The following is a 25,553-nucleotide window of genomic DNA, read 5'->3' as shown; positions in this document are numbered from 1 at the left end:
TCCATTTTCATTTTTTTCACACCATTCTACCACCACCAAACTTCTTACATCATTTCTAATGCTATTCGCATTTATGCTAAAATTGCTGTGTCAGCCTTCTTTTTTGTAAAGAGTTTTACTTCCAGATCTTATTTTTCTTTTCCTTCTTCTGTCTCCCACCAATTGATTTTTCCACTTTCTTCTTCTTCTCCTGTATCTCTCTTCTTCTTCATTTCAAAAAATGCAAATCAGTTCTCTTTCTTTATATTAATAAGCTCACTTTGAACTGTTATTTCTACTCTAACTGCTTCTTCATTGTTTAACATTTCTTCAGTATCCTCTTCCCCATACCAGCTTTGTTTTAGAGATCTTCTGTAGTGATATTTTCTACTATCTGTCCTTCTTCTGAACTCTCCTCTTCATCTACTTTTTCCTTTTCTAATATGGGACAGTCAAAGCAGAATTATCTACATTCTTTACACTTTCTACAAACAGGCTTACAGATTTTTGCTAGGTGTCTCTTTTCCTCACATTAGCCAAGTCTTTGTTTACAACAGTCTTGTACTAAATTAGTTTCATCTCCATAGAAATAACATGCTTCAAGTTGGCCCCTGTGCCTAACAAATCCTCTCTTGCCATTCATAATTATTGTCCAAAATCCAAAATATGTTGGTTTTATGCCTTTCAAAAAACAATCCAATTACAGGACCAGTAATATAATTTATTAAAATAAATAATTTATAGAAGAGGTGCTATTTTGTGCTATACTTTGGAAAAAAAAACTTCACCAGAACTAGATAAACTGACTCCTGTTTGGTTTAAATAACATGTATAGTCACATGACTAAAGCCTAACTACTACACCAATACTACACTGGAACACATTATTAAAAACAATTACATTTATTTTGAGGGCAAATACTTTCAACAAACAAAAAGGGTGGCCATTGGATCCTGCTGTTCCTGTTTTTGTCAATATTGTGGTATTGTATTGGGAAGAGCAGTAGGTATTTGAATGTTTTTTTCCAGCATTCTTCTGTATTTAAGATTTTTGTATGACATTTTTATTCTGTGGATTGACTCTTTAGAGATGTTTGACAAGCTTTTGTAGTTATTTAAACCACACTTTCACAGTTTTACATATGAAAAAGTAATAACAGCATTAGTTATTTGTATGTCGGGATTTTGAAAAATATGGGAGGTAAGAGGTGGGAATCAATTGTTTTCAGGAAGCCTACATTTTCTAACAGCTGCCTGTATTTCTCAAGTAACCATCTATTGTGGCAAAAAAACTGGTAAAATGGAAGATGGTTAGTCTATCCAGGTTGGTATCAGACAACAGACAGTTTTTAGATGAGGTGGACTTTTCCTAGAAAGGAGTTACCTCTTGGAACTGTTGAATAACTTGGCCTAAGAGGTTATTTCAGGAAAGGAATTTAACTATAAGCTCATTTTAAGTTGTTCAGGGATTACTGAGTTTTGTGCATTGAACGAAACTTGGCGCACCCAACGATTTAATGCTATGGTCTTAACATTTAAACATAGTGCAGGTGAAATGAAAAATATTTTCACAAAAAACTGTTCAGGAATGTTTTGTTCTAATAGTTTAACCCAGAAATTAGGCAAAGCATCCATCTTTGTTTTTAAAAGGAGCAAAACATCTAAAGGTTTACTTTAAACAGGGACCAGTGAAGACACAGAAAATCAGGTTAAAAACAGAGGGATGTGCAAATGTGAGTCCTCCTCACAATATAGATTTATTTTTGACAGTGTAATCATCACTTTCCCCTCCTACCTGAAATATTATTTTGTTTGGTTAGGTAGAAGTAGGCACTAAAAGAGGTTGTTTATCTTGCTTCTTGTCTCGCTTACCCTCCTAACTATATTAGTAAGACCCAGTATGTTCTGTGAACCAGAATTTATGAAGACATTTATGCAATAAAAAAGGAGACAAAAAGAATGCTTTGAGCAAACATGTAAAGGTATGTTTGAATATTAAGAAGTTTGTGTTTTTTTTTTCCTGGAAAACATGAAGATTTCTTAGCCAGGGAGTAACTCGGTAAAATGGTTGGAATGTCATGAATTACATTGGCAACGTTTGTTAAATGCCTCTCAGAACTGCAATTAAATGAATGCATTTATATTAACAGCATTTACAACTGAGGGCAGCTAATGTTTAAGTTATGACCTTGGTTTTTAATGGAATTTATTTTTTTCAAGTATTTTTAAGTATTTATGTGACTATTTTTTCAAGCATCTTTTACATATTTACGTGACTGTCTTTTTATAATTGGTTGGGCGTGGTAATTAAGTTTTAGTCATGTGACTATACAGGTTATCTCAACCAATCAGGGGTCAGTTTATCTAGTTATAATGAAGTTCTTTAAATTATAGTATGAAAGTACTAAACTATTTTGTATAAATTATTGGTTTTAATAAATTGCATTATTATTCACATGCTTGGATTGATTTCTGCAACGCACAGTAACAGTGTTTTTGGATGTTGCTGTGTTCTGCTGTCATGGCATTCTTAGATTACTGATTCACAATTATTGTATTTGAAATATGTTGAATTTTCCTATCCTTAACATCCATTGTTTCCTACTCTTCCCTTCCCTAAGTCCATGCATTTCTTTCATCACATTTTTTTAAGTTCATATACTTAACTTTTGTTTTCTTTCACTATATAGTAATGTACTTATCATAACAATAGAGCAGTGTTGTCTTCTTCTGTCCACTTCAACCTGTGGGTTATCAGATTGGACATGGATCTTAGACTAACAATCTCAGAGTCTTCAGCCTGAGAGCTCTAGCTCATCTGCCCACAATACCCTGCTTTCTAATTCTTTCCTCAGATGGAGTTTGCTCCTGACAACCCCCAAAAAAATAATATCAAATCTAAACAACATATCTATAAGAGAGGCAAGAGGTAGAGGTTAACAGACAGGGACCCCTACACAACAAGTTATAGACCAGACCACAAGGCCAAATGGGAGCAGTTCATTAACAAATGTGACAATGTGGAGGGGGTAAGGAGCAAGGATGTTTGAACTATATGGAAGAAGACAATACAGAGCTAGCATTATGATAGCTTATGGTAACTTTCATGTCTGATGTTGCCTTTTCTGTTTGGCTTCAACCAGAAAGACAGAGTCCCCAGCCAGAGAAAATTCCAGGAAGACCCTAGGAGAGAACATTCGACAAAATGGTGGAACCAAATGTAGGTCTTGACCTAGACTGAACATCCAGTTTGTAATGGGAGACTAATCTTTCAAGGTAATCTGCATGTCAAAATGTTCTTGAAAGGAGTTTTGCATAAGAGGCCTCCAAGAAAACTGGTGGCCACTCCTTGGAATCTTAATTTTGTGTTTGGGAAGCTAATACTTAGTTTATCAATTTGAACAGCTAATCTGGCTCACTTGAGGTTCTTAACATGGCAAACAGTTTAACTGATTGCTCTGACCTTTGCAAGAAGGGTGCCTGAGTTGTAAGCTCTTATGGTGAGTCAACCCTACCTCATTTTCCATAAGGACAGGATTTCTTTGAGAACAAATCATTCTTTTATGCCTAAAATTGTATCTGAATTTACTTTAAGCCAAACTATCCATCTCCCTGTTTTCTTTCCTGAATCTAAAAATGAAGAAGGAGAAAGGATACTCCATACCTTCGATGTCCACAGACAATTCAGGTTACTATCTTGATAGAACTAAATTTGGATCAATTGTTAATTTCTTGTGAGGGTAAGAAAAAGGGACAGCCTGTGTCAAAACAGACTATTTCCAAATGGTTGTCTAGGGCTCTTACTTTTTGTTATACTCTCCATGACTAATGTATTCCAGGCAAGGTCAAGGCCCACTATACAAGGACCTTGGCTTCATCTATGGCTTTTTGCAAATGGTTGGATTCTAGAAGTATTCTAGAAGCTGTTACTTGTTCCTCTGTACATACTTTTACAAAGCACTATAAGCCAGATTCCTTCTCTCTATATAGGTCTAGATCATGCTTTGCTAGGACCATTCTCCAGGGGCTCCTGGAACCTTTCTCTTCCACCTCCCTAGCTATGGTAATCTACCCATATTGCTATGGCTATTGCAGCAGTGATCAATATGAAGAACATAGTACAGTTATGTAATAATGTATGAATACTAGACCAGGTAGCTGCAGCACAATTATCATCAATGGAGGCCTGTGTGAAAAAGGGTCTAGAAGTAGAAGTAGAAGTTGTTACTGCTCAACTCAAATGACCGCTGGGTTTCTCCGGTAAGCACATTCCCTGCACAGACTACACAAATGGGATACAAATGGAGAGCCATGTGGATAGGGACACTTTAGAAAGAGGCTTTCCCAGCCTTGATTTAGAAAAGGAAAAACAGTTGGTCAGCTTTTCTAAAACTTTTAGTTGTATCCAAGTAGGAACTGAATTGTGTATGCACATTCAAATAATGAAGTAAATATTCTCCCATGAAACTGAAATTTGTAAAGAAGACTGGTAAGTAAATGGGCTGCTTCAAAATCAATTCTGAAGTGATCCTGGTCAAAAAGGAAGGATTCATCTTGAGGGTAAGTCTGTCCTTATGGTATGGAGGATTGTGCTTGAAGCTCAGACATCCATCTGGCGGAAGTAACAGACACTTCCATGACAACTACTTTAAGGATACCATGGCTGAAGGTTCAAAGTGAGGTTAAGCAATCACTTGCAACATCAGAGTAAAATCCTACAGAGGTACCGAATCTTGAATAAGTGGGCATAACAAAAAAGTACCCTTCAGGAAGCCTTTAGATAATTTAATAGCATGGCAACCAGTTGCACTTTTATAGCGGAGTAATACCAAGCGGAATGAAAAAGTCCAGCCAAGAAATCCAGGATGGCATCCAAATGAGCTGAAAATGAGCCAAGCCTTTAGAAGACCAAATAGTGAAACATTTTCCTTACTAGCATAAACCTTCCTTGTGGCAAGTTACTGGGATGACAAAAAAAATGAATAACTTAGTCAAACAGCTTGGGATTTTGGACATCATTGGAACTGGAGCTGGAGAAACCATGTGAACAGTTTAAGGGAGTGGACATTCAGAAGAGGTATCCACGCAGGCATTGAAATTAGATCCATGAATGGTTACAGCACCCTGGGAGGGTGACATGGCTGAGGACAAAAAAAAAGGGAGCTAAACTTGGGCCTAGAACGGGGCAATGAGGATAAACAAATTACTACTACTTATCTATCTATCTATCTATCTATCTATCTATCTATCTATCTATCTATCTATCTATCTGTCTATCTGTCTATCCCAAATATGAAAATACTACATGTATTTTTTTAAAGGCCACCAAAAAGAAAGAGTGAGTGGAGGTATAGTAGAGAGATGGTGTTATACATAAGTGAGAGAAAGAAAGTGAGTGAGTGAGTGTAAGTGGTAAGAGGGAGAGAGTTGATAAGGATTAAAGAGTGAATGGGTGTAAGTGGTAAAAGGGAGGAGAGAGGTGATGAGGATTAAAGAGAGAGATAAAGTGAGTGGATGCAAGTGGTAAAAGGGGGATAAAGTTGATGAAGATTAAAGTGAGAGATAAAGTGAGTGGGTATAAATGGTAAAAGGGGGAGAGAGCTGATGAGGATTAAAATGAGAGTGATAGTGAGGGGGTGTAAGTAATAAAATGTTGTGAAAGCTGATGAAGATTAAAGTGAGAGAGAAAGTGAATAGGTGTTAAGTTGTAAAAGGGGGAAAGAGCTGATGAGGATTAAAATGACAATGGAAGTGAGGAGGTGTAAGTTGTAAAAGGTAGTGAAAGCTGATGAAGATTAAAGTGACAGCAAAAGTGAGGGGGTGCAAGTGGTAAAAGGGGACGAAAGATGAGGAGGATTAACAGAAGCAGATGGAGGTATGTTTAAGGTAATTATGGAGAATTAGTACATGGGCAGAACCAGAGATTGAGTTGATAACATTTTAGATGACGTTTAAAGGGTTTATGGTGTTGTTCCAGTTTTAGAGTGTTGGGAATGGAATTCCAGGTTTTGGAGGTACCATTTGAAAAAAAAGGCTGTCTCCTGATGTATATTTGGATTTTGTAAAGCGAAGGAGCAGCTTCTCAGTAGATCATAGAGGTCTATTGGGTTTGTAGTATTGCATAAGAGTTGTGAGAAATGTGCAGTTGTCAGGCTTTTAGATGAGATTATGAATACTAGCTAGATGGGCGTACGTCAGGTAGAGGGGTGATACAAGCCAGTTCAGTTCTTTCAGTGCTAGGCAGTGGTGGGATCTGTGTGTGTGTGGTTAGCTGCAAACTTTGCTATTTTGTGATGGCATTGTTCAGATTTGTTAGTTGGGTGAAAAGTAAGTTACTGAAAATTGGTGCAGAGTAGAGGAGTGTTGGGAGAAGTAGTGTGACATTAAGTATTTTTTGGTCTGATTAATGAGGAAATATTTAACTGGGTATAGGGAGCTGAATTTCTGATGAGGTTTCTTTACTGTATATTGGATGTGATAGTCACATTATAGGTAGTATAGATGCCAAGCAGTTTGGTATGAATGGCGATTTCAGTTTTGGTATTGTTTGAGGGGATAATGGCAAGGAAGATTTTTGTGCAGCAGTAAGTTTGCTTTTTTGGGGGCGGGGTTGAGAGAAAGTTAAGATTCTGTTAGCCTGGCTTCAGTGCAGGAGAAGGATTCTTCAGTGACTTTTTGTAAGCTGGCAAGATTTTGGGCATTACATCAAAGTGTCATCTGTGTACTGGAATATTGTGGCTGATGTTGAGGCTATACACACATGCACATATATACATGAATTCACTTCAGATTAAAGAATTCCATAATGTTGAAATTCAAAACATTGAGACCAAAATCTTGAAAGTGCAATACACTGAAACCTGAAAACACTGAATCCCACAACATTGAAAAAACATAGCAAACCAACATTTACTATATTCCACCACAACAACATACAGAAACAAAAAACAAACTATATTAAACTTCTCTAAATATCAACTCCGAGATTGCACTACACAGAACAAAATGGCAAACATACCATTCCACACTTCATGACTGCCTATTTAAATTGTAAAAAACCTATCCTCAACTTTCTCTTTGAAATGCTACTTCACTGCTAAAACATAACACATTACTATATATCTCTCCGATACTTACCGGAGTTTTACAGGTAACCTCAGTCATGTTCCCTTCTTACTTACTATACTACAACATAACACATCTTAAAGTCACAACAACCAATTGGCACATCATAACACTGTTTTCACAGCTGATTCAACATTCTAACATTCATTTTGTTGTGTGCAGTGTGATCTCGGAGTTGATATATTTAAGTAGCAGGGGGTGTGGGGGGGCGCAGCCCCCACATGGTGGGTAAAGGGGGGCTTGCCCCCCTGCTTATATTTAGAGAAGTTTAATATAGTTTGTTTTTTATTTGTTTCTGTATGTTGTGGTGGAATTTAGTAAATGTTGGTTCCTATATTTTTTATTGTGGGATCCAGTGTTTTCAGGTTTCACTGTATTGCACTTTCAAGATTTTGGTGTCAGTGTTTTGAATTTCAATATTATGGCATTTGATGCTCTGAAGTGAATCAATATATATATATATATATATATATATATATATATATATATATATATATATGGGTACGTATCACTTCACCTAAAACTCATTTATCACAAGTGAATATACTCCCTAACATTTTGCATTTTTTGTAAGATTTACCAAGCCTTATTTATATGGTAGCTACTGACAGAGTGTCCTCTCATAGCACAGGAAAATAATCATGTTGCTTGGTATCATAACCACCATTCTGATCGCTCTCAAAGCACTATAAGTCTGGGTATTTTATTTGTTTATTTTTTTTGGTGAAGAAAATGTAAAAAGTCAGTATATTATCAGCGCAGTTTAAAACACACTACTAGCATTTCAGCCTAATAAAATGATTACCTTCTGTCAGAAATCTGAAAGAATAATAGAAGGCAGTTTCTTGTCTGTTGCTTTATCTTTTTCTGTTAGACTCCCTGTTTACTACTGACTCCCTGTTTACTACTTTTTAGAAAATGACATTAAATATACTCTGGGACAGGCATACCAAGCCTACAAAAGAATGACACATACTAGAATTGTTTTTGTTGTTGGAGCTGGTGTAGGGAAGATTGGACTCTGGTGAGGAGTAATGGGGCTGCGCTATGCTACAATCTAACAGTGAAATCTGGAGCTTAGAAGCATGCACTTGCAAGATAAGAAATAGTGGCCCCATAGTGATGCAGGTTGCATGTCCCACACCCAAGGGGTTAGGCTAGGATTTATAAGAAAATAAAGCTAGACTGCAAGGATGCCAGTATGAGTACTAGCAACACCTGTGGCTGTATTGATGCTAACCGCAAAAGAAGAGAAGGAGGCTTGATAGTTAGCAAGCACTGGGGCAAAAAGGCATTAAAATATATATAAAGTATTTCATATACATCCCATTTCTAAGTGTAGTAATTGTTCTAAGATGGGCAGTACCTAGCAGACTCAGATGTGTCACAGGTAATGACCCCCTCTGTTTGACACTGAGCTTCAGAACACCTATGACTGATGTGGTGCTGTCCAATATCACACTGTTGGCAGGTAATAATACTTGGTTAGATAATAAGCTTGTAAAAAGAAAAAAAAATATGATTTACTATTCAATATTCTGAATGGTTACATTAATATAAAAGTAGAGACAGAAAAACAAGAAATTTAATAGAGGTAGGATAGCAAGTTTACCTGATTACACCACTAAATAAACATGACAACAGAAAAATATTAGAATATTGGCATGTTTCTTATCTCATGAAAGAAAATAACAGTTGTCATGTAGTAATAAAATAAATGACTGGTTGACATTACTACCATGTGCTATAATCAAATCCATATGTCTGCCATGCATCTTAAAGTTTCTGACCAGCAAACCTGAGTAAAGACTGGAAATACACAAATACACAGAACTTGTACTTACCATAGCAATAGCTCTGGATGACAAAGGTCCATCCTCATTAACTGCAGATTACTGTCTTTGTCAAATGGCTTGATGATGGGCTACGAATGGTTCAGCAAGAGAGACAGTCACAAGATCACAGCAGCCAACATACAACTCATGTAGACTTTTTTCTAGTAAGGAAAGTGTACTGGGGTGCAGCCAGAGATCACAAGCTTACCCTTAGTACAACAGTTGGCCTGCAGCATAAACCACCAGTGGCCACAATCAGCTGTAGGCAGTGGTCAGAGAAGGTGCTATGGTCAACAGACACTAGGATGGAGAAATGAATGGTGTCTAGAATGAAAGAACAAGAGTTCAAGGAATTACTCTGGGCTGTAGCACCACAAGAAGAAGGGGAAATAGGTGGAGTTGAAGAAGAATGGCAGCATCTCAAAACAGCATATGTGGAGACTATGGAATAGATATGTATCATAGCCAGGTACAGAGCTAAGATACATAAGGAAATCAGTGGTGGAATGCAGAAGTCTAGGAAGTTATTGAAAGAAGGTTTAAAGGAAAAAGTGTGAGACAGAAAAGATAAATTAGGCTAAGAAGAAATACTGGGTGGCTAACAAGAGGTTAAGAGAGTAGTTGCAATAGCAAATAACAAGGCATTAGAGGCACTGTACCAGCTTCTGGAAAGTGACTCAGCAGATGGTGCAAAGAAGCTATCAGGCTGCAAAACAAAGACAGAAAGGGGAAGATGTTAGTCATCAGATGCCCTTCATAAGATATGCCAGCAATCACTTGCTCACTAGCCCACAGAACACCAAAGGCAAATGTACTTCCGGCAGGCTACTGAATGAATAAAACCACACAGAAGCTGTACTACCCCGGACACAGCCTACAATGAAAAAGGAAGAAGTGCCCACCCTAGAAGAAGTAAGAAAAGCACTAAGGAAAATGATGTCAGAGAAAGAAGCAGGATCAGATGAGGTCACCAGATGAGGTCACAGTAGATATGCTCAAGATAGGTAGTTGCTGTTTTGCAAATAATAGGGGAATAGAATGCACAACTAGACACATAAGATTAAACAGAAAAATGACAGACAAGCTGAAACGTAAGGTGTACAAATCAGTGCTGCATCCGGTACTTCTTTATTGTACAGAAACCTGAGCAAAGAAGTTAGAGCAGTTGAGCAAGCTAGAGGTGATGGAGATGAAGGGCCGGCACTTGTCTGCAGAATGCACACTGCGGGACAGATGAAGAAACGAGGACATCAGAGCAGAAGGCAACATAGCTCCAACTGCAGACAAAGTCAAATGGAACAGATTATGATGTTTTGGGCACATGTGCAGGAAAGCAGAGTAACAATTCAGAGCAGAACATTTGGGAGAGACAGCAAGATAGCAAGAGGAAATAAAGGGTATCCAGCAAATAGATGGATGGATTGTATGAAAGAAGGCCTGCAACGCTAAAAAACTGGCACTGATGAGAAGGATGGTGATAGTTAATGTTAACACCCAGACCCCATGTAGAAAAAAAGGGGGAAAAGGGGGTTGATGGTGATGATGATGATGATGATGATAGATGAGGCCTAGATCTATGGAATACATCTAGATATAGTGCCTTGCAAAATTATTTGGTGAAGACCAAATAGCAAATGCAAAAATGTCATCCAAAGAGGTTCAAAGAGAAAGAATTTGGTACAATGAGTCACCCACTTAGGTAGGGAAACTTTAAACCATTAACAGCCATTTGTTTATTTATTTTTGTTAGAAAATGCTACATACAACTGACTCCTCTTTGCTAATTAACTTTGTTTTATCCAAACAGAATCTGAGTTGCCCATGTACATTAATGCAATGCAATAAATATTTTCCTCTTTTAGGGTAGCTGGGGAAGATACTGTAAGGTGCATTGACTAATTCAATATTTAGATCCTACCTTTGTTATGCAAGAAGGAATTGTACACAAGGTAATTCTGTCCCTATGAAACAGCAAGTAAGGAGATGGACATATGTAGGAAGTGAGGCCTTACTGATGAAACAATATTATTAAATAGCCAGTATTATATTATGATATAATAATTACACTGCTGTATTTTGATTGTATTTATTAATTTTGTCTTGATGGGCTGCTGTGCATTAACATCACAAATTTTCTGAAATACAATATGCCATAGAATGTTAACAGTTTCTGAAACTAAGCAATAATCTCTGTTTAGCTTTTGAACATCTTGACTCCATGAACTAATGCTTAATTCAAAATATTTTACTAGCAGAATGCAGGCCAACTGGCACTGTTCAGAACGAATGGACTTCAAAGCTACGCCTACAAACTGGCCATTTTTCATTTTTCACTGGAAAATTAAAGAATCAAGAGGTCATAAAAGGCAAACAGATAAAACTCAGTTGATGTTGAAGAAGTCTTAATAACAAACCACATTATTTTCCCCAGACTATTAACTTGTTCAAAAGAGTAATAAACCTTGCTAAAAAAAAAAAAAAAAACAGACCCGGGTTCACCAGGCTTAGACACTGATGACTGCAAACTGGGAGCCATAATCGAAACTCCTAACTATGTGGACATCCTACAGAAGGGCCTCACTGAGACAGATGCCTGGTGTCAAAGCCATGGCCTGAAGCTCAGTTCCAAAAACTGCATTGTCATCCCCTTTGGTAAAAACTCCGTACCCATGAACTACCACATAGGTGGTAGTCTACTTAACACTGAAAGTGTGATGAGACCTTGGGACACAGGTGGACAGTAGTCTCTCCTTTGATAATCACATCACCACAGTGGTCAGGAAATCCTTCTATGTGGCACACCTCATCACAAAAGGTTTCTCATCCAGAAAAAAAGAGGTCATTGTTCCCCTCTATTCATCACCCATTAGACCCATTATAGAGTACAGCACCCCTTTTGGTATGTACCTCACAAGACATCTACAACAACTGGAAAGGCCACAGAAATACCTCACAAAGAGGATTACTGGCCTCAATCAGATGCCCTACGCAGACCGTCTCAAAAAACTCCAGCTCTACTTCGTCACATATCGCCTAATCAGAGGCGATCTCTGCCTAACATACAAAGCTATGTCAAACCCAGAGCTGTTGGACATGATCCACTTAAAGAAATCCAAATCCCTCCGAGCTACACACTGTAGGGACCTAAACCTTGTCACCACAATAAACAGAACATGCTGGAGGGATAGATTCTTGTCCCAGAGACTTCCATACTCTGGAAAAGACTACCTATCTATGTCAAACAGAGCTCCTCATTAGCACTCTTCAAGAAAAATCTTGTGTGGCTCTGCTCGACAGGGGCACAGAAAAATAATTTTCTTGCGTGGCAAAAGCCAGGGTACCTTTTTATCTAGGCTTATATAGGCTAGGGCCAATAGTCTAGTACCTACCTATGAACCTATAATGAACTGACAGTAAAAGAATTATGTGTTTGCCAGTGTAGCGGGGCTCTTTCAAAAGTGGAGAAAAAGGGTTCTATATCACAAGAGCGAATGCTTAAAATAGCAAACGCCCTTCTGTTGAACTTAAAAACACGAAAGCTGGCAATGTCGAATGCACAGATCAGCAAAAATTTGCTGATTCAAAAAAAAAAATTAATAAAATGTATAAACAAAATAAAGTGGGGGGATCTGCCCCCCACCCTGATGTGGGGGGATTTATCCCCCAACACCCCCTCGATGTGGGGGGGCTGTGTCCCCCACCCCCCCAACTTAACTATACCATCTCTGAAATCACACCACAGTGGAGAAAACAGCAAAGTCCCGAGATCGGCCCAGCAATTTTTTTCCCTGGGAAAAAAATCACTGTTCCTTGCCTTCGACATTATCAGCTTTCTTTGTTTTCAGTTTGACAGAAGAGCGTTCACTATTTTAAGCATTCACTCTTCTGATAGGAACCTGAGAAAAAAACATGGATGTTGGACTCACATAGGTGGTAATCCATTAAGTACAGAAGAAGTCATTAGGGACCTGGGGACCCAAGTTGATAGCAATCTCTCATTTGACAACCACGTGGCCAAAATGGTTAGAAAAACATTTTATATAGCCCACCTAATCATGAAGGGATTCACATCTAGATCAGGGGAGGTCATCGTGCCTCTTTACTCATCCCTCATCAGGCCCATAATTGAGTACAATGCCCCTTTTGGGATGTACCTTACCAGACACCTGCAGCAACTGGAAAGACCCCAAAAGTACCTCACCAAGAGGATCAAAGGACTCAAACAGATGCCATATGCTGCCCGGTTAAAGAAACTCCAGCTCTACTCAGTGGCATACCGCCTGCTCAGAGGTGATCTGTGCCTGACGTATAAAGCCATGTCCAACCCGGAATTAATGGACATGCTGCACCTCAGAAAATCCAAATCCCATCGAGCTATGCACTCGAGAGACTTGAACTTCAGCACTGAAATAAATAGGACATGCTGGAGGGACAGATTCATAACCCAAAGGGTCCCTTCACTCTGGAATAAAATCCCAGTCCAGGTTAGGCAGAGTCCCTCACTGACTCTCTTCAAGAGGAATCCTGATGAGTGGATGGGAGATCATAGGTTTACCCCAGGTATCACTTCTGTGTCACTGTTAGACAGAGGCACAGTATACTAACCTCGAAAAAGGGCATAGCAAAATAAATTTAATATGGGTGGTGAAAGCCATACACACTCTGGCTAGGCTTATAAATGCCCTAGGGAAGATGGCCTAGTATGAACCTATGAACCTATTAACCTATGACTCAGCAGACTTTTGGGAGAAAAAACATAAAGGAGATTTGTTGTCCACTCCTGGATGAGATTATTTTGTGGCACTCCAACAGAGGAAGGATAAGAAAAAGATGAGGCACTAAGCATTGGTTGAGAAAGCAAAAATGTTGTTTTAAGTCTTCTCCTGATGATGACAAAAACATTATTGTTATTGTTGGGCAAAGGGAATACTCATCTGTCATTAGAAGACAATGACTGACCCTGTCCACTAAGGAACTCGTTTCTTGAAGAATGATTTGCAGTCAGAAAGTGGTTGGGTGACATAGCCCCTCCAAAACCCTTATCACTTCTCAGCAAAGGGGATAGGAGTGGGTTCCACCCTGCTTGTTGATATACCAAACCATTGCCATTGTGTTTGTATAAATGTCTAACACATCTTGGAGCAGATATTTCTGAAAGGCTTGGAGTGTGAGAAACACTACATCATCCTCAGAACATTGACATGCCAACTGGCAACTGATTATGACCACAATCCTTGAACAATCTGACCTTGACCATTCCATCTTCAACCTAGGGCAAAAGCTTCAGTGGTGACAACCACTCGAGTGATGGTAATCAGAAATATGTTGTTTACAGTCAGATCTGGAAAGTGCAACAACCTGTTCAGATGATTTTTTCTGATTTTGGATGTTTTTATGAACAGAGACACTGGCTTCAAACCTAGATGCCATTGAACTTTTAAAATCGATAGGTTCAAACCTCAAAACTCTTTGATACCCAATGAAGTAGTTACACAAAAGCACTGAAAAGAGTACCATAAGAGTTGTTGCTACATAGAGAAGGGCTATGTAAAACTAGAAATGACCAATTTGAAAGACTAGTTTTGAAGAGTCAGAATCCTGTCCATGAGTAGGCAGATATTGTGTGCAACTGTATCCAGTCTGTATGCTTTGACTGTGAGCAGTCAGGATGCCTCCAAGTTTAACTTGTTACTGTTGACTGTTATTCTTAAAAAGTGAGAGTTTTATCAAATACTTCCAGGCAGAAATCATTCTGCTAAGAAATGATGTAGCAAGGAGCCAATCTTCCATGTAGGGAAATACTTGTACTCCATGCAGATGTTGGTATACTATGACTGCAAAACACATATTTGTGAAACATAGAGGTGGATGGAAGAGTTTCTAACTAAAAAAAAACCCAACTTTCTCAATGTTGATGAGAAAGCAGGCATTTTTAAATAAAAAAGTGGACATCTAGGCTCTCTTTTGTTTTTATGTGTCAAAAAGCATTTTGGCTAACAGTCTAACCATTTGGTCAGGTAAGACTTTTTGGGTAGCTTTTTTCTTTCAGGTTCAAGACACCTTTTTAATGTGGGACATAAGGCAAGGGCATAGGGTAGAGCTGGGGACAGGATCATAAAACTGATTTGTATATATTCCCTGGAAATTACTGCTCTTATCAACCTATTTTGTGGTGATGACCAGCATACCTCTTAACTTCTTAGCACAAGAAATTTGGACAAAGGCATACATAATAGGCAGACAAAAGTCCAAAAAATAGGGAAACTTTATAAGTATTGTTCTTATAAACTTAGAAAGTTGATAGAATAACAGGTTTTTCAATAGAATGAATTTTCTGAAAGGTATGCAGTCTAAAACTTAAATGTTTCTCATTGTTTTCTGACTTTGCTCATCAATGATTTGCTGGAAAACCTCCAAAAAATTATGAGGAACAGACTAAAAATATCTGGCAAAAATCTGGACATTCTGTGAAAATCTGAACAGTTAAGAGGTATAATGGACAGCCTTGCAGTGAGGTGTGCAGAATCAAATGTCATCTAGAGAGGTACAGTCAGACATGGTATTGGGATCTCTGCTGCTGCCCTTTTGCAACAGGACCATGGTTCCCCTGCTGTTGCTGATTACTTTAATCTCTGAGTGGAAATAATCCTGAAAGTTGCTATAAAATTGCTGGCTCCTTCCAGACATTTGTTTTATTGTTGCTAGCCACACCTAAAAAACTGATTGATTGGGCTTTGTTGCATTCCTTGAAAGGGGCATTGCAAAGTATGAAACCTTAGATTAATAACTATTCAGATATGAGCTTCCTTTTCCATAGTCTTGATGTGAACTCTTATATTAGCTCCAAATGTTTGACACCATGTAGGGAGACAGGAAAGATGTCCCCTTGGTGTCTTCAGCGAAATCTATTAGTTGGTCCAAGCATGATGGTACATTGCTTTCCTAGCTCCTCCAGCCTGAGCTGTGCCATCAGCCAAGCTGTAAGTCTGCCTTATTGATAGGTTCAAAATGAAAGAGGCAGCTGCCAACTGAAATTGTAACTTTTGTTTAAACTGCCCATCTGGTAACTGGCTCAGTGATGGTTGCATCTCATTCATCAGCTCTCACTGGGATTCAGTCATATCGAACATATATTTCAATGCCCTCAATGAAATAAAATGGAGGACCTCAGACTCATTTCTCACATCACTCTATAGTCCTTGATTTCATATCAGGGGGTTGGAATGCGTGGCCATGGGGCTTTTTAAGGGCAGCTGCCCTCACAGTCAAGTTAGGATTTGGTTTTCTTGACCAAAAATTCTAATCCATAGGAGGCAAGAGGATTCTAGCCACTGTCCTTGAGTTGGGAGCCGCAGCACCATGATTATTGAGGTCTATTTTATTTCTATGACAGCTTAGGTTGTCGAATACTTAATGATCGACACCTAAGCATCAAAGTTTCAAAATTGTGAATGGCCATATACGTGAATTCTTTCCTTGGAAAAGAATTCACTAGGCCGCCCAGGAATAAAATTAACTTTTCAACCTAAATATAGTGGGGGCATCACCCCCCACACCCCCTGACATGGGGGGCTGTGCCTCCCACATCCCCCCTAACTAAATATACCAACTCTGAGATCGCTCTACATTGGGGAAAGGGCAAATCCCCAATAACAGCCATGCAAATTCTTTTCTGTGGAAAGGATTCGCTTATATGGCCATTTGCGATTTTGAAACTTCAACACTTAGGTGTTGATCCTTGAGCATTCGACAACCTAAGATGTCAAAGAAATAATATAGACCCAATTATTGAATGCTGTAGTAGTAGGTAGTTTTAAACATTTTATCAATTAGTTTTCCACCTCATAATCTGTAAGACCTCCTCAAACTTGAGACCCTTTGGGAGGAGGGTGGGAAATCTCTGCTCTTCCCATCACCCAAATTTGAGGTGGGTGACTCAACACGTGAGTAGTTGCACTTTCTCTTACATGTCTTTCCTGCTAGTCCTCAGATGTAATAGATCTGGGAATCAGATGAAAGGATGATGCCAGAAGCTGTTGAAAGATCCTTCATGAGGATTCATGTCAGAAATTACCAGGTGGGACAGCCAGAAGTTTAAGCAAAGGAATTTTGCAGTTTAGATAGGGACTAATGTCATTATTGGGCAGAACTATCTACAGTAACTGCATCGGTGATGACATCCTGTCTGCTATGGAGGACATTAGTACTGACTTACTGAAGGTGAACACTTTTGAGAGCTGCATCAGAACCAAAGGATTTGGTGACAAGCTTAGCAATTTCCCCTGACATAGTGACTCATATACCTGTTGATGTCAGCAATGTTGATTCCAGGATCATCAATACCAAAAGTATTCTTGACAACAGAGTTGTCAGTCCCAAGGGTTGCTGTCCTAATAGCAAGACAACAACACTGATAGGTCTTCTGATGTTGATGTGGGCACAGAAAAGGTCAAGACCAAGCCTCCTTGGGCCAGGCAACAGTGTAATTTGGATCAGCAAAGAAATGTAGGCAGATGTAACTGAAACAGAAGGAGATGAAGCAGCTGACATCCTTTGTTTCACCCTGACAAATGCCTCTACAAACACTTTGCATTTATTTAACTAGGTGGAATGGCCTATGAAATGTTGAAAGCAGACTGTATGTCATTAACTGGGATACTTCATCAGTGAAGGATGTCATACTGGATTACTTGACAAGCTCAACAAGATAATTGTCAGAAACCACAATTAGGGTAACAGCAGGTATATACTTAAACCCTTACATAAATTTCTGACATAAGAACCTGGAATTGAAGTCTATGTTTTTTAACTCTATGCAGAGTTTTTCTTTAGCTTTGTAGGTTCACATAACATTCTAATCACAGCTGGTCCTGACATCAGTTTGATTGACCTTGAGATGAGACTTCCTTTTGTGTTGTGGAATCATTCACATTTTTTTCTGTCAAAGTATTTTAACTTAGTCTTTTATCTCTTAGGATATTAGGAATAAAAAAACAACAGCTATCCCATCTAGATACCTGTGCATTTTGTCTTGTGGTGTTTTTTTTTATTCCCACAACCACATTATATGAAGCATGCTACATTATGAGAAATAGCTGCTAAGTGCACCATGTAGGAAGACTGAACCCTGAAAAATGATACAGTAAACACAAACTTTCTTTTGATGTACAGAAATCAATGAAAAAGTAGAGCAGCCATCAATACTTCTTCTTCTTTCAGCTTTTCCCGGTTAGGGGTCGCCACAGCGGATCACCTGTTTGCTCATGATTGGCAGTGGAGTTTTACAGTGTTGAGTTGCCAGCCCGGCGCCCAACCTTCCACAGAAGGCACACACATGCACAGACTCACAACTAGGGCCAATTTAGAGTGTCCAATCTACCTACAACATGTGAGGAAACCCACATGACCACAGGAAGGACATGCAGACTCTGCACAGAAGGCACCCCAGCCAAGGATCGAAGCGGATAACCTCTTGCTGTGAGGTGGCAACGCTAACTGCTGCACCACCGTGGCCGGCCAACAGCCATCAATGCTAAAAACGGTATTAAAAAGGTTAATATGAGGAAACATTGAAAAGCCTAGGAACAGGAGCACAATAAATAGTAAAACATATATAATTATTTTTTAATTATTTTCTTCATCATGCAAATAGCATTAAAATGCCAGGGGAGTGCTGTTAAATAAAAAATAGTGGCTTACTTATATTTTAAGGAAAAATGACCACAAGCTAGGTTTGTAGCCTGTGGCTGTTTCTCTAATTTGATTGTTTAGCAGTAATGTTAAATAGATCTGGAGAGGAAGTTCTTCACACATGCATTACATGTAAACGTGAGACATTTAGTAGAATGGGAAACTTTTAGAAGTTGAGTTGCCTAATGCCTGATGGCATTAATCCTGTAGTTAATGGGGATGGACCTCCTCATGTGAGATCAAAAGCTGCATAGTACCACTGGTGTGTTATTTTACACTATGTTCTTTGTTGCTCCTTGGTCTCAAAGCTGAGAATAGAATTACCATTTATGCTATTTAACCTGAAAATTAGATCCATAATCTGTACACAGTTTTATCCATTTTTAGTTACAGCATAACATTCATCTGCTGTCAGCAAATTAATAAATCCAAAATGAGGAATATATTGTTATCTTCAGATGTTATTCATAAACATTGGGTACCATGGACAAGGCAGTTATGCCATTGAATGGCATATTAAAGCCTTTTGCAATTCATAAGCACTTTCCTGCAAGGGGGTAAAACATTATATACAATCTTACCGCATTCTATAAGCACAGCACTCTGTCTATGAAGTATAAATGCAATCCAGGATCATACTCAACTCATGAACACTGCTGCAGTGGCATATGGTCAGGTCTCAAGTGGATAACTTTCCAAATGACCTAGTAGAGATACACTGTGCTGTAGTCAATAGGAGCATTATCTGTATAGGATCCCCACATTATCATTATATGTTTAGGACTCTGGACTGTAGCGATGGCCATGGAGGGTAAGAATTTCATAAATGGCTATCTGCCATGACTGCAGATCAAGAAGCATGCCTTGGAGCACCATAGATAGAATATGGCATTGTGCACTGTCCCTTAAATGGACTCCGGAGGATGATGCTCTTGTACAGCCTGGTCAGCAGCATGATTTAGATCTATGAATCGTGTTACTGTTAGGTCAGCAAACAAGCTACATTATGCACAATCCCTTTAAGGGACTATGCATGAAATGCATGTATACCAGGATTCATGTTTGTGATAAATGAGATACTGAAATTAGCATGCAACCTACTTAAGCAGATGGAGAGTAAGGGGAGACAAAAGGAAGAGGAGGAGACAAAAGGCTAGGGGGGAATGCAAATGAATGAATGAAGAAGCACTAAACAGAAGGGGTAACAAGACATGGGGACAATGGAAAGAAAGGATGGGCACTTTCATAGGGAAGAAACAACTAGGAAAATGGAAGAAAAAGGGACTAAGAGGAGATCAGGAATTAAGGAAGGAGAAGGAGGACAGTCTGTATTCAAAATCCTACAGGAATGCATGCAGGAATTTGGATTTACACAAAATGAAAGGTGGGCACACATCAGACTGAGAGAAAAATAGCTGGACAAGAGGAAGGAAGCAAATACCCAGGGGAAAATATAAGAAAAAAGAAAAAAGAGAAGATGAAAAGGAGAACCCCATTGGTTAAAATGGGAAAAAACAGGGGGAAGTTAAAAGAAGAATGATTTATGAAGGTCTGAGAGGGGAAAGTGAAGAAACCCTCAAAGAAAGAGATAAGGAAAGAAAAGAAGAAGAAAGACCTGTGGCAGATCTGATAAGGTGAATGGCAAAAATTCTTCAAAATAACAACAGAGATCATTATATGCATATGTACACTACACTACATACATACATAATGCACAGCCACACACCTGCAAAACCTGTGCTGGTCTAGTAAAAGGAAACATCACCTGTATATTTCAGAGGTTTTTTTTGTCAGTGGACGAGTATAGTTTCTGCCAGCTATGTTTTTTTTAACATGACCTGTCAAATAACCATCTAAGTTAATTGATTTAATTCTTAAATGACAGAAATTAACTGCTCCTAAATATAAGACTTAGGAGGGGAATAAGCATTATGTAAATATGACATGAGGGACAATTTAGGCATTACAAATTCAACTAACCCATTAATTTAGCATTAATATAAGAACATTAATCTATAACAAACATTTTCCTATCTGAATGTTCCTCTGTCTCCCTGTTACTGCTGTTCTAAAATTATAATCTTAGATTTGTTCCTAAAATTGTATGTGTGTATTGACAGGTTTATGACACCTACATTTACTCATTCAGATGTTTCTTTCACTTGGTGTAATTTCATTTTCACCGTTTAGATGTCCTTCCTTAAAAAAAAAGTAAGTATGCAGAATTCAGAGAACACATTTTTCTAGTCTTTGTTTTATATTCCAAACATATGTAGCTTTTTAAATAACATATATGCATCACAATACAACGTGCAGCTATCATATCAGAACATAGCATAAAATTTACAAAAACAGTTATGTCAGGGTTAACTTAGGACATACCATATTTATGTCATACTTTTACAGTTTTAATATTACATCTCAGGCACACAAGTGAATGTTTTGAGATAGGTATTTACTTTACCATTTATCTTGTTGAGGGAAGACGTAATCCATGCCACAACATCTATTAATGAAATAAGTGACATATCGTCATACCCAATACCGAGTCCATGAACTCTGCAAGGAAGTAAAAAAGACAAATGATTAGGGAGATGAATCAGTTCCTCATCTTGCTACAGAGTATACTCCTAAGATCATGACAATGCAAACAATCATCACACAATGAAGTTGTTTCCACAAATGTCCTAGATAATCACTGAACTTCGCTGTCACTAAAACTCTGTTTCCTTTTACAGGCTCAGAGTTACCTGTGCCCATCTGATGAAAGCATGGGACTTGATGCATTTGTAAACTCTATAGAAGGATAAAATTGTCAACTTCACCCAACTCAGTTCCATATGACTAATAACTATACAAAGGAAACAGCGAAGAATGAAAAATGGGAAAGCAGAACTATTGGGAGTGGCACAGACACAAGCATATACCTTTTAACTGATTTTGCCACATGTTTTTGTCCTGTCCATCATAAATGGTTTGTTTTTCTGGTAGATCACTAAGGTTTACAGTCAGAATTAATGCAATATATTAAAGTTTCATATTTCCCGTGGTTCAGAAAATACATGTTGATGGATGCAAAACCTGTTTTATATTAGCAATTTAAGTGAATTAAAGGAATATTTATAAATTGACTCTGATGTTAGGCCTTAATCCCCACCATTAGATTTAACTTTGCCCAGAATTCTTGAATATAGAAGCTGAGAGGTATGAGGGCATGGTAGTAGCTTTAAGGGGCAAAGAAAGAGAAAAGCATCTTTAACTGGTATTATGGAGTGTGGAGGGCAGAACATGTGGCTTGAGTCCTGAGATGCTGTCCCCATCTTTATGTGCCAAAACGTCATGTGGAAGAGGTCCTGGAAACATCAAATATAGCAATGGGTTCATGTGGATCAAGTTCCAGGACTGGCACCCTGTAAAGTTATGACACAGCTCCAAGCAGAAGCAATCCTGTTACTTTTCCAGATGCACTGAAACTGTTGGTATTAAACAGAGGCTAACTCAAGTTTTAACAATCTAAGGGGAGGGCCTGCCATACAGACGCTCCTGGGCACAAGCTTAACTAGATAAAGCATTTGGACTCATTTTGCATACTATTTAAATCAGTTTTTGTGGTTCTTTTTTGTAATTTTACTGTATTTTTCTTTAAATCAGAACGTACAACTATTAATTGAATGCTTTTTATTATTTGCATTCCTTTTTCAGTGGGTTCATATGCTGTGTCTGTATATTCAAATCAATTTTGACTGGGTTATCTCATTTTTCTGCATTTTTACAATTTGTACTACGAATCTGAGCTACAGCTATAAATTGAATTGGTTTTGCAATTTGCATTGTTTTTTCTTATGCGGTTAAGTGGATTAATTTGTGTATCACCATTTAAATGCTATGCTAAGTCACTTTTTAAACTCAGAATAGTCATTTTTACCTGCTGAATGAGTTATCTATGGTGAGAGTAGGGTGTGATTTCTATAATTCTGGAAAGGTAAACATTATTGGTCAGAACTTTACAACAAAGAATGTGGACTCCATTTTGCATCCAAGAAAGCATGTTTCTACTGCTGCACTTTTCTTGCCATTTAAATCAGTTTTGTTTCCCCACTCACTTGCCCAGTTACAATTGTTCTTGTAATTTTGTGACTATTGAACTGCTCACCCCTTCTGTAATCCTTGGCCTTGGAAGATCCTCACAGTCACAACTCCTCTGCTCTTTCTACTGGGTACTGAGAGATCAGACTGAAAAGGCCATCTCCTTAGACTGTTAACACTTGAGTTAGACTCTGTTTCATACCATCCCACTCACTTAGTTCACACTGTAATAGTCTGAGTATTAATCCCATTTTCCATCTTAGTTTTAAAATCCATAACATTTGGGACTAAACTGCCAATCACCGGAAAGCCTAAGTACTGCTTCTCTGGAATCGGCTTCAGATTAGTGTTTCTGTTTTACTCCTAGTGAGAGAAAGAGCAGAGGGACATTATTTTTTGCCCTTCCTAGTGATTATCAATCACTGGAAAGCCTGAAGATTGCTTCTTGCGATTGGCTTAGGACTAGTGCTAATGCTTTCCTCCTGGTGAGAGAAGGAGAAGAGGGGTACCGATTTCCTACTTTTCTCCGGCACAACAGTGTGTATGAGACTTCACTGAGTGGTCTGGTTGCAGTTTTGGTGAGACCCTCTTCTGGGCCTTTGTGCAGATTGGCTTTCTTTTGCATTCAGCAGTTATAGGTTCTATCCAGGGTATATACAAAAAGAGAAGACTGCAGCAAGTGTACTTAACCCATCAGTACATGGCTTATCACTCCTTCTCCGAAGTAGCTCGGGATTAGCACTACTCTTTGCTTCTGCTGAGAGAAGAAGCTAAGGAATATTGATTTCATGTTGTGTGCAGTCCTGTTAAGACCAACACTATCTTCTCTTCAAGACAGATAGCTCCTCCAGTTATCAACTCCAAACCTCATAGGTTCTACTTCTCCCTTCAGCCCACATCAGTAAGCACCTGGAACCATAGACCTATACTTTACAACTGTCTTTGTAGATAGCTTGGTTGAAATGGGCATCGTGAGACAATGTTAACAATTGTCTCATGTTTACTGACTACCATCTACTACTTAAACAAACTATCATAGTGCATGAGATATGTAGTTATATAATGTTATTGAAGGCAACTTTCCCACATAAAGCCACTACAAATGGCAAACAGACTGTCAGTAACATATAATACCATACTATACCTATCATACATGATATAGACTAAACACATATACCTACATATGCTGAGAATTTTAAAAGTAACCTACTCAGGCCACAAAGGCCACCTGAATGCAACCTAAGAAACAACTATCCCCAGCAACCTCACAAACTCTCACCTCAGGCAGCACCCACCATGAAACATGCATCTAAGCTCTCAATGACTCCAATCAGAAGCTGATAAGGCAGACCTACACACAGTCCAACTTCCTAATCATAGGTGACTCCATAGTGAGATACAATGGTGCACCCCTAACAGGCTGAGAAAAGATCACAGATAACTGCATATTGAGTGCCATGAATTGCAAATCATCTATGCATTCATGTCCTTATAACACAAGTGCACTTATGATACAGTCATAGTACATGTGGGAGTAAATGACCTGAGACACATCTCCCTGGACTATATAAAGAAAGGCATGATGTAGCTCTCAGAATATGTGACCATAGCAGATATGAACCTAGCCTTGAGCAGCATTTTACCTTCACCTTGAATGATGCCACAATATGAACAAAAATGACCGACTTTAACAATTGTCTTTGCTCCTGGTATCATTTGATAGGGGAACAATATCTAGCTGCCTGGGAGGACATGCTAGACAGTCCTAACTGCTTTGCTAGGGATGACCTGCAACTGTCCCCAGAAGGCTTTCAGATATTGGCTAAAACCTTATCCGACACCATACTGCCTGTTATTAGGCACTACCAATCTACAAAGGCTTCTAACATAGCAAAACAAAATTCAGAAAATATAGAAGTATGACTGATCAACACTAGGAGCTTAAAAATAAAACTACAGTCCCTACAGGCACACCTTATCCTACAATGCATCATTATATGCATTATCTCAGAGACCTGCTTCAAGAATATTAGTGCAAGATTTCAATGCCTACTATATGTTCAGATCCATCGCACTAGATGAAGGCACTAAAGGTGGCAGTGTCTCTATAGTCATAAAACAAAACTATAACTTCAGACTCTTTAAACAGGATAGTGACCCGGAACTCCTCCAAGTCTAACTTACCATTAACAAAACCTCATATCATATTGAGGCCAACGACAGGACCCCCTCTCTGACTCCTTGTCCTATGAAAACTACATATCTAATATGTTAACTCTAACCATTCAGCCAAACACCATTCTCTTAGGGGACTTCATCTACCTCTTCACTAAATGGGAAACTTATACATTCCCAAAAATGTATGCTCAGTGATTTTTGGACTTTATAAATATAGACTCACTTGTCCAGCTATTCTGACCCCAATTGGACTTGGTTCTTACCCATATGAGACAGCTCTGTTCCCCTCCAGTTGTAACACTCTCCCCTAGTCAAATCAGACCATAAGTCAGTCATATTTGCTATTAGACTGAAGAAGGAAGCATCCTGCAATAGCTTGTTATCCAGAGATTATGACAAAGCAAATCTACTAAATCTGATTATATGGCAAAATTCAATCTTCCCCTGCCACCCTGAGGACAATGCTGCAAATCCAGAATCCTGCTATGAACATGTAATAACTGCACAAAGCATCTGTGCCCCTCCCAATAACTGCAATGCCAACTTTAAAAGTAAACCCTTATGAAAGAACCATAATATAAGCAGGCTCTACAATAACAAAAACACATATTGCATGTAAAAACAAATCTAATTTTGCAAATGCCAAAACATTCTTGCTAAG

The 25,553-nt window shown here is 38.5% G+C and overlaps 1 protein-coding gene across 1 annotated transcript in view; it reads right to left on the bottom strand.

The window, feature by feature from the left end:
- Positions 1 to 25,553, bottom strand: part of LOC122816739 — a 1,006,513-nt gene that overhangs the window by 490,464 nt on the left and 490,496 nt on the right. The window contains exon 25 of the mRNA XM_044089733.1: positions 21,093 to 21,187. Coding sequence (XP_043945668.1) covers positions 21,093 to 21,187 — 95 coding nt within the window. The remainder of the gene's footprint in view (positions 1 to 21,092; positions 21,188 to 25,553) is intronic.

The sequence above is a fragment of the Protopterus annectens genome, chromosome 12.part0 (genome assembly GCF_019279795.1).
Source record: "Protopterus annectens isolate FY-2018-M chromosome 12.part0, PAN1.0, whole genome shotgun sequence".
In the NCBI taxonomy this organism is placed as follows: domain Eukaryota; kingdom Metazoa; phylum Chordata; order Ceratodontiformes; family Protopteridae; genus Protopterus; species Protopterus annectens.
Note: the sequence above shows the minus strand (reverse complement) of the source record. Positions and strands in the feature narration are given on the sequence as shown.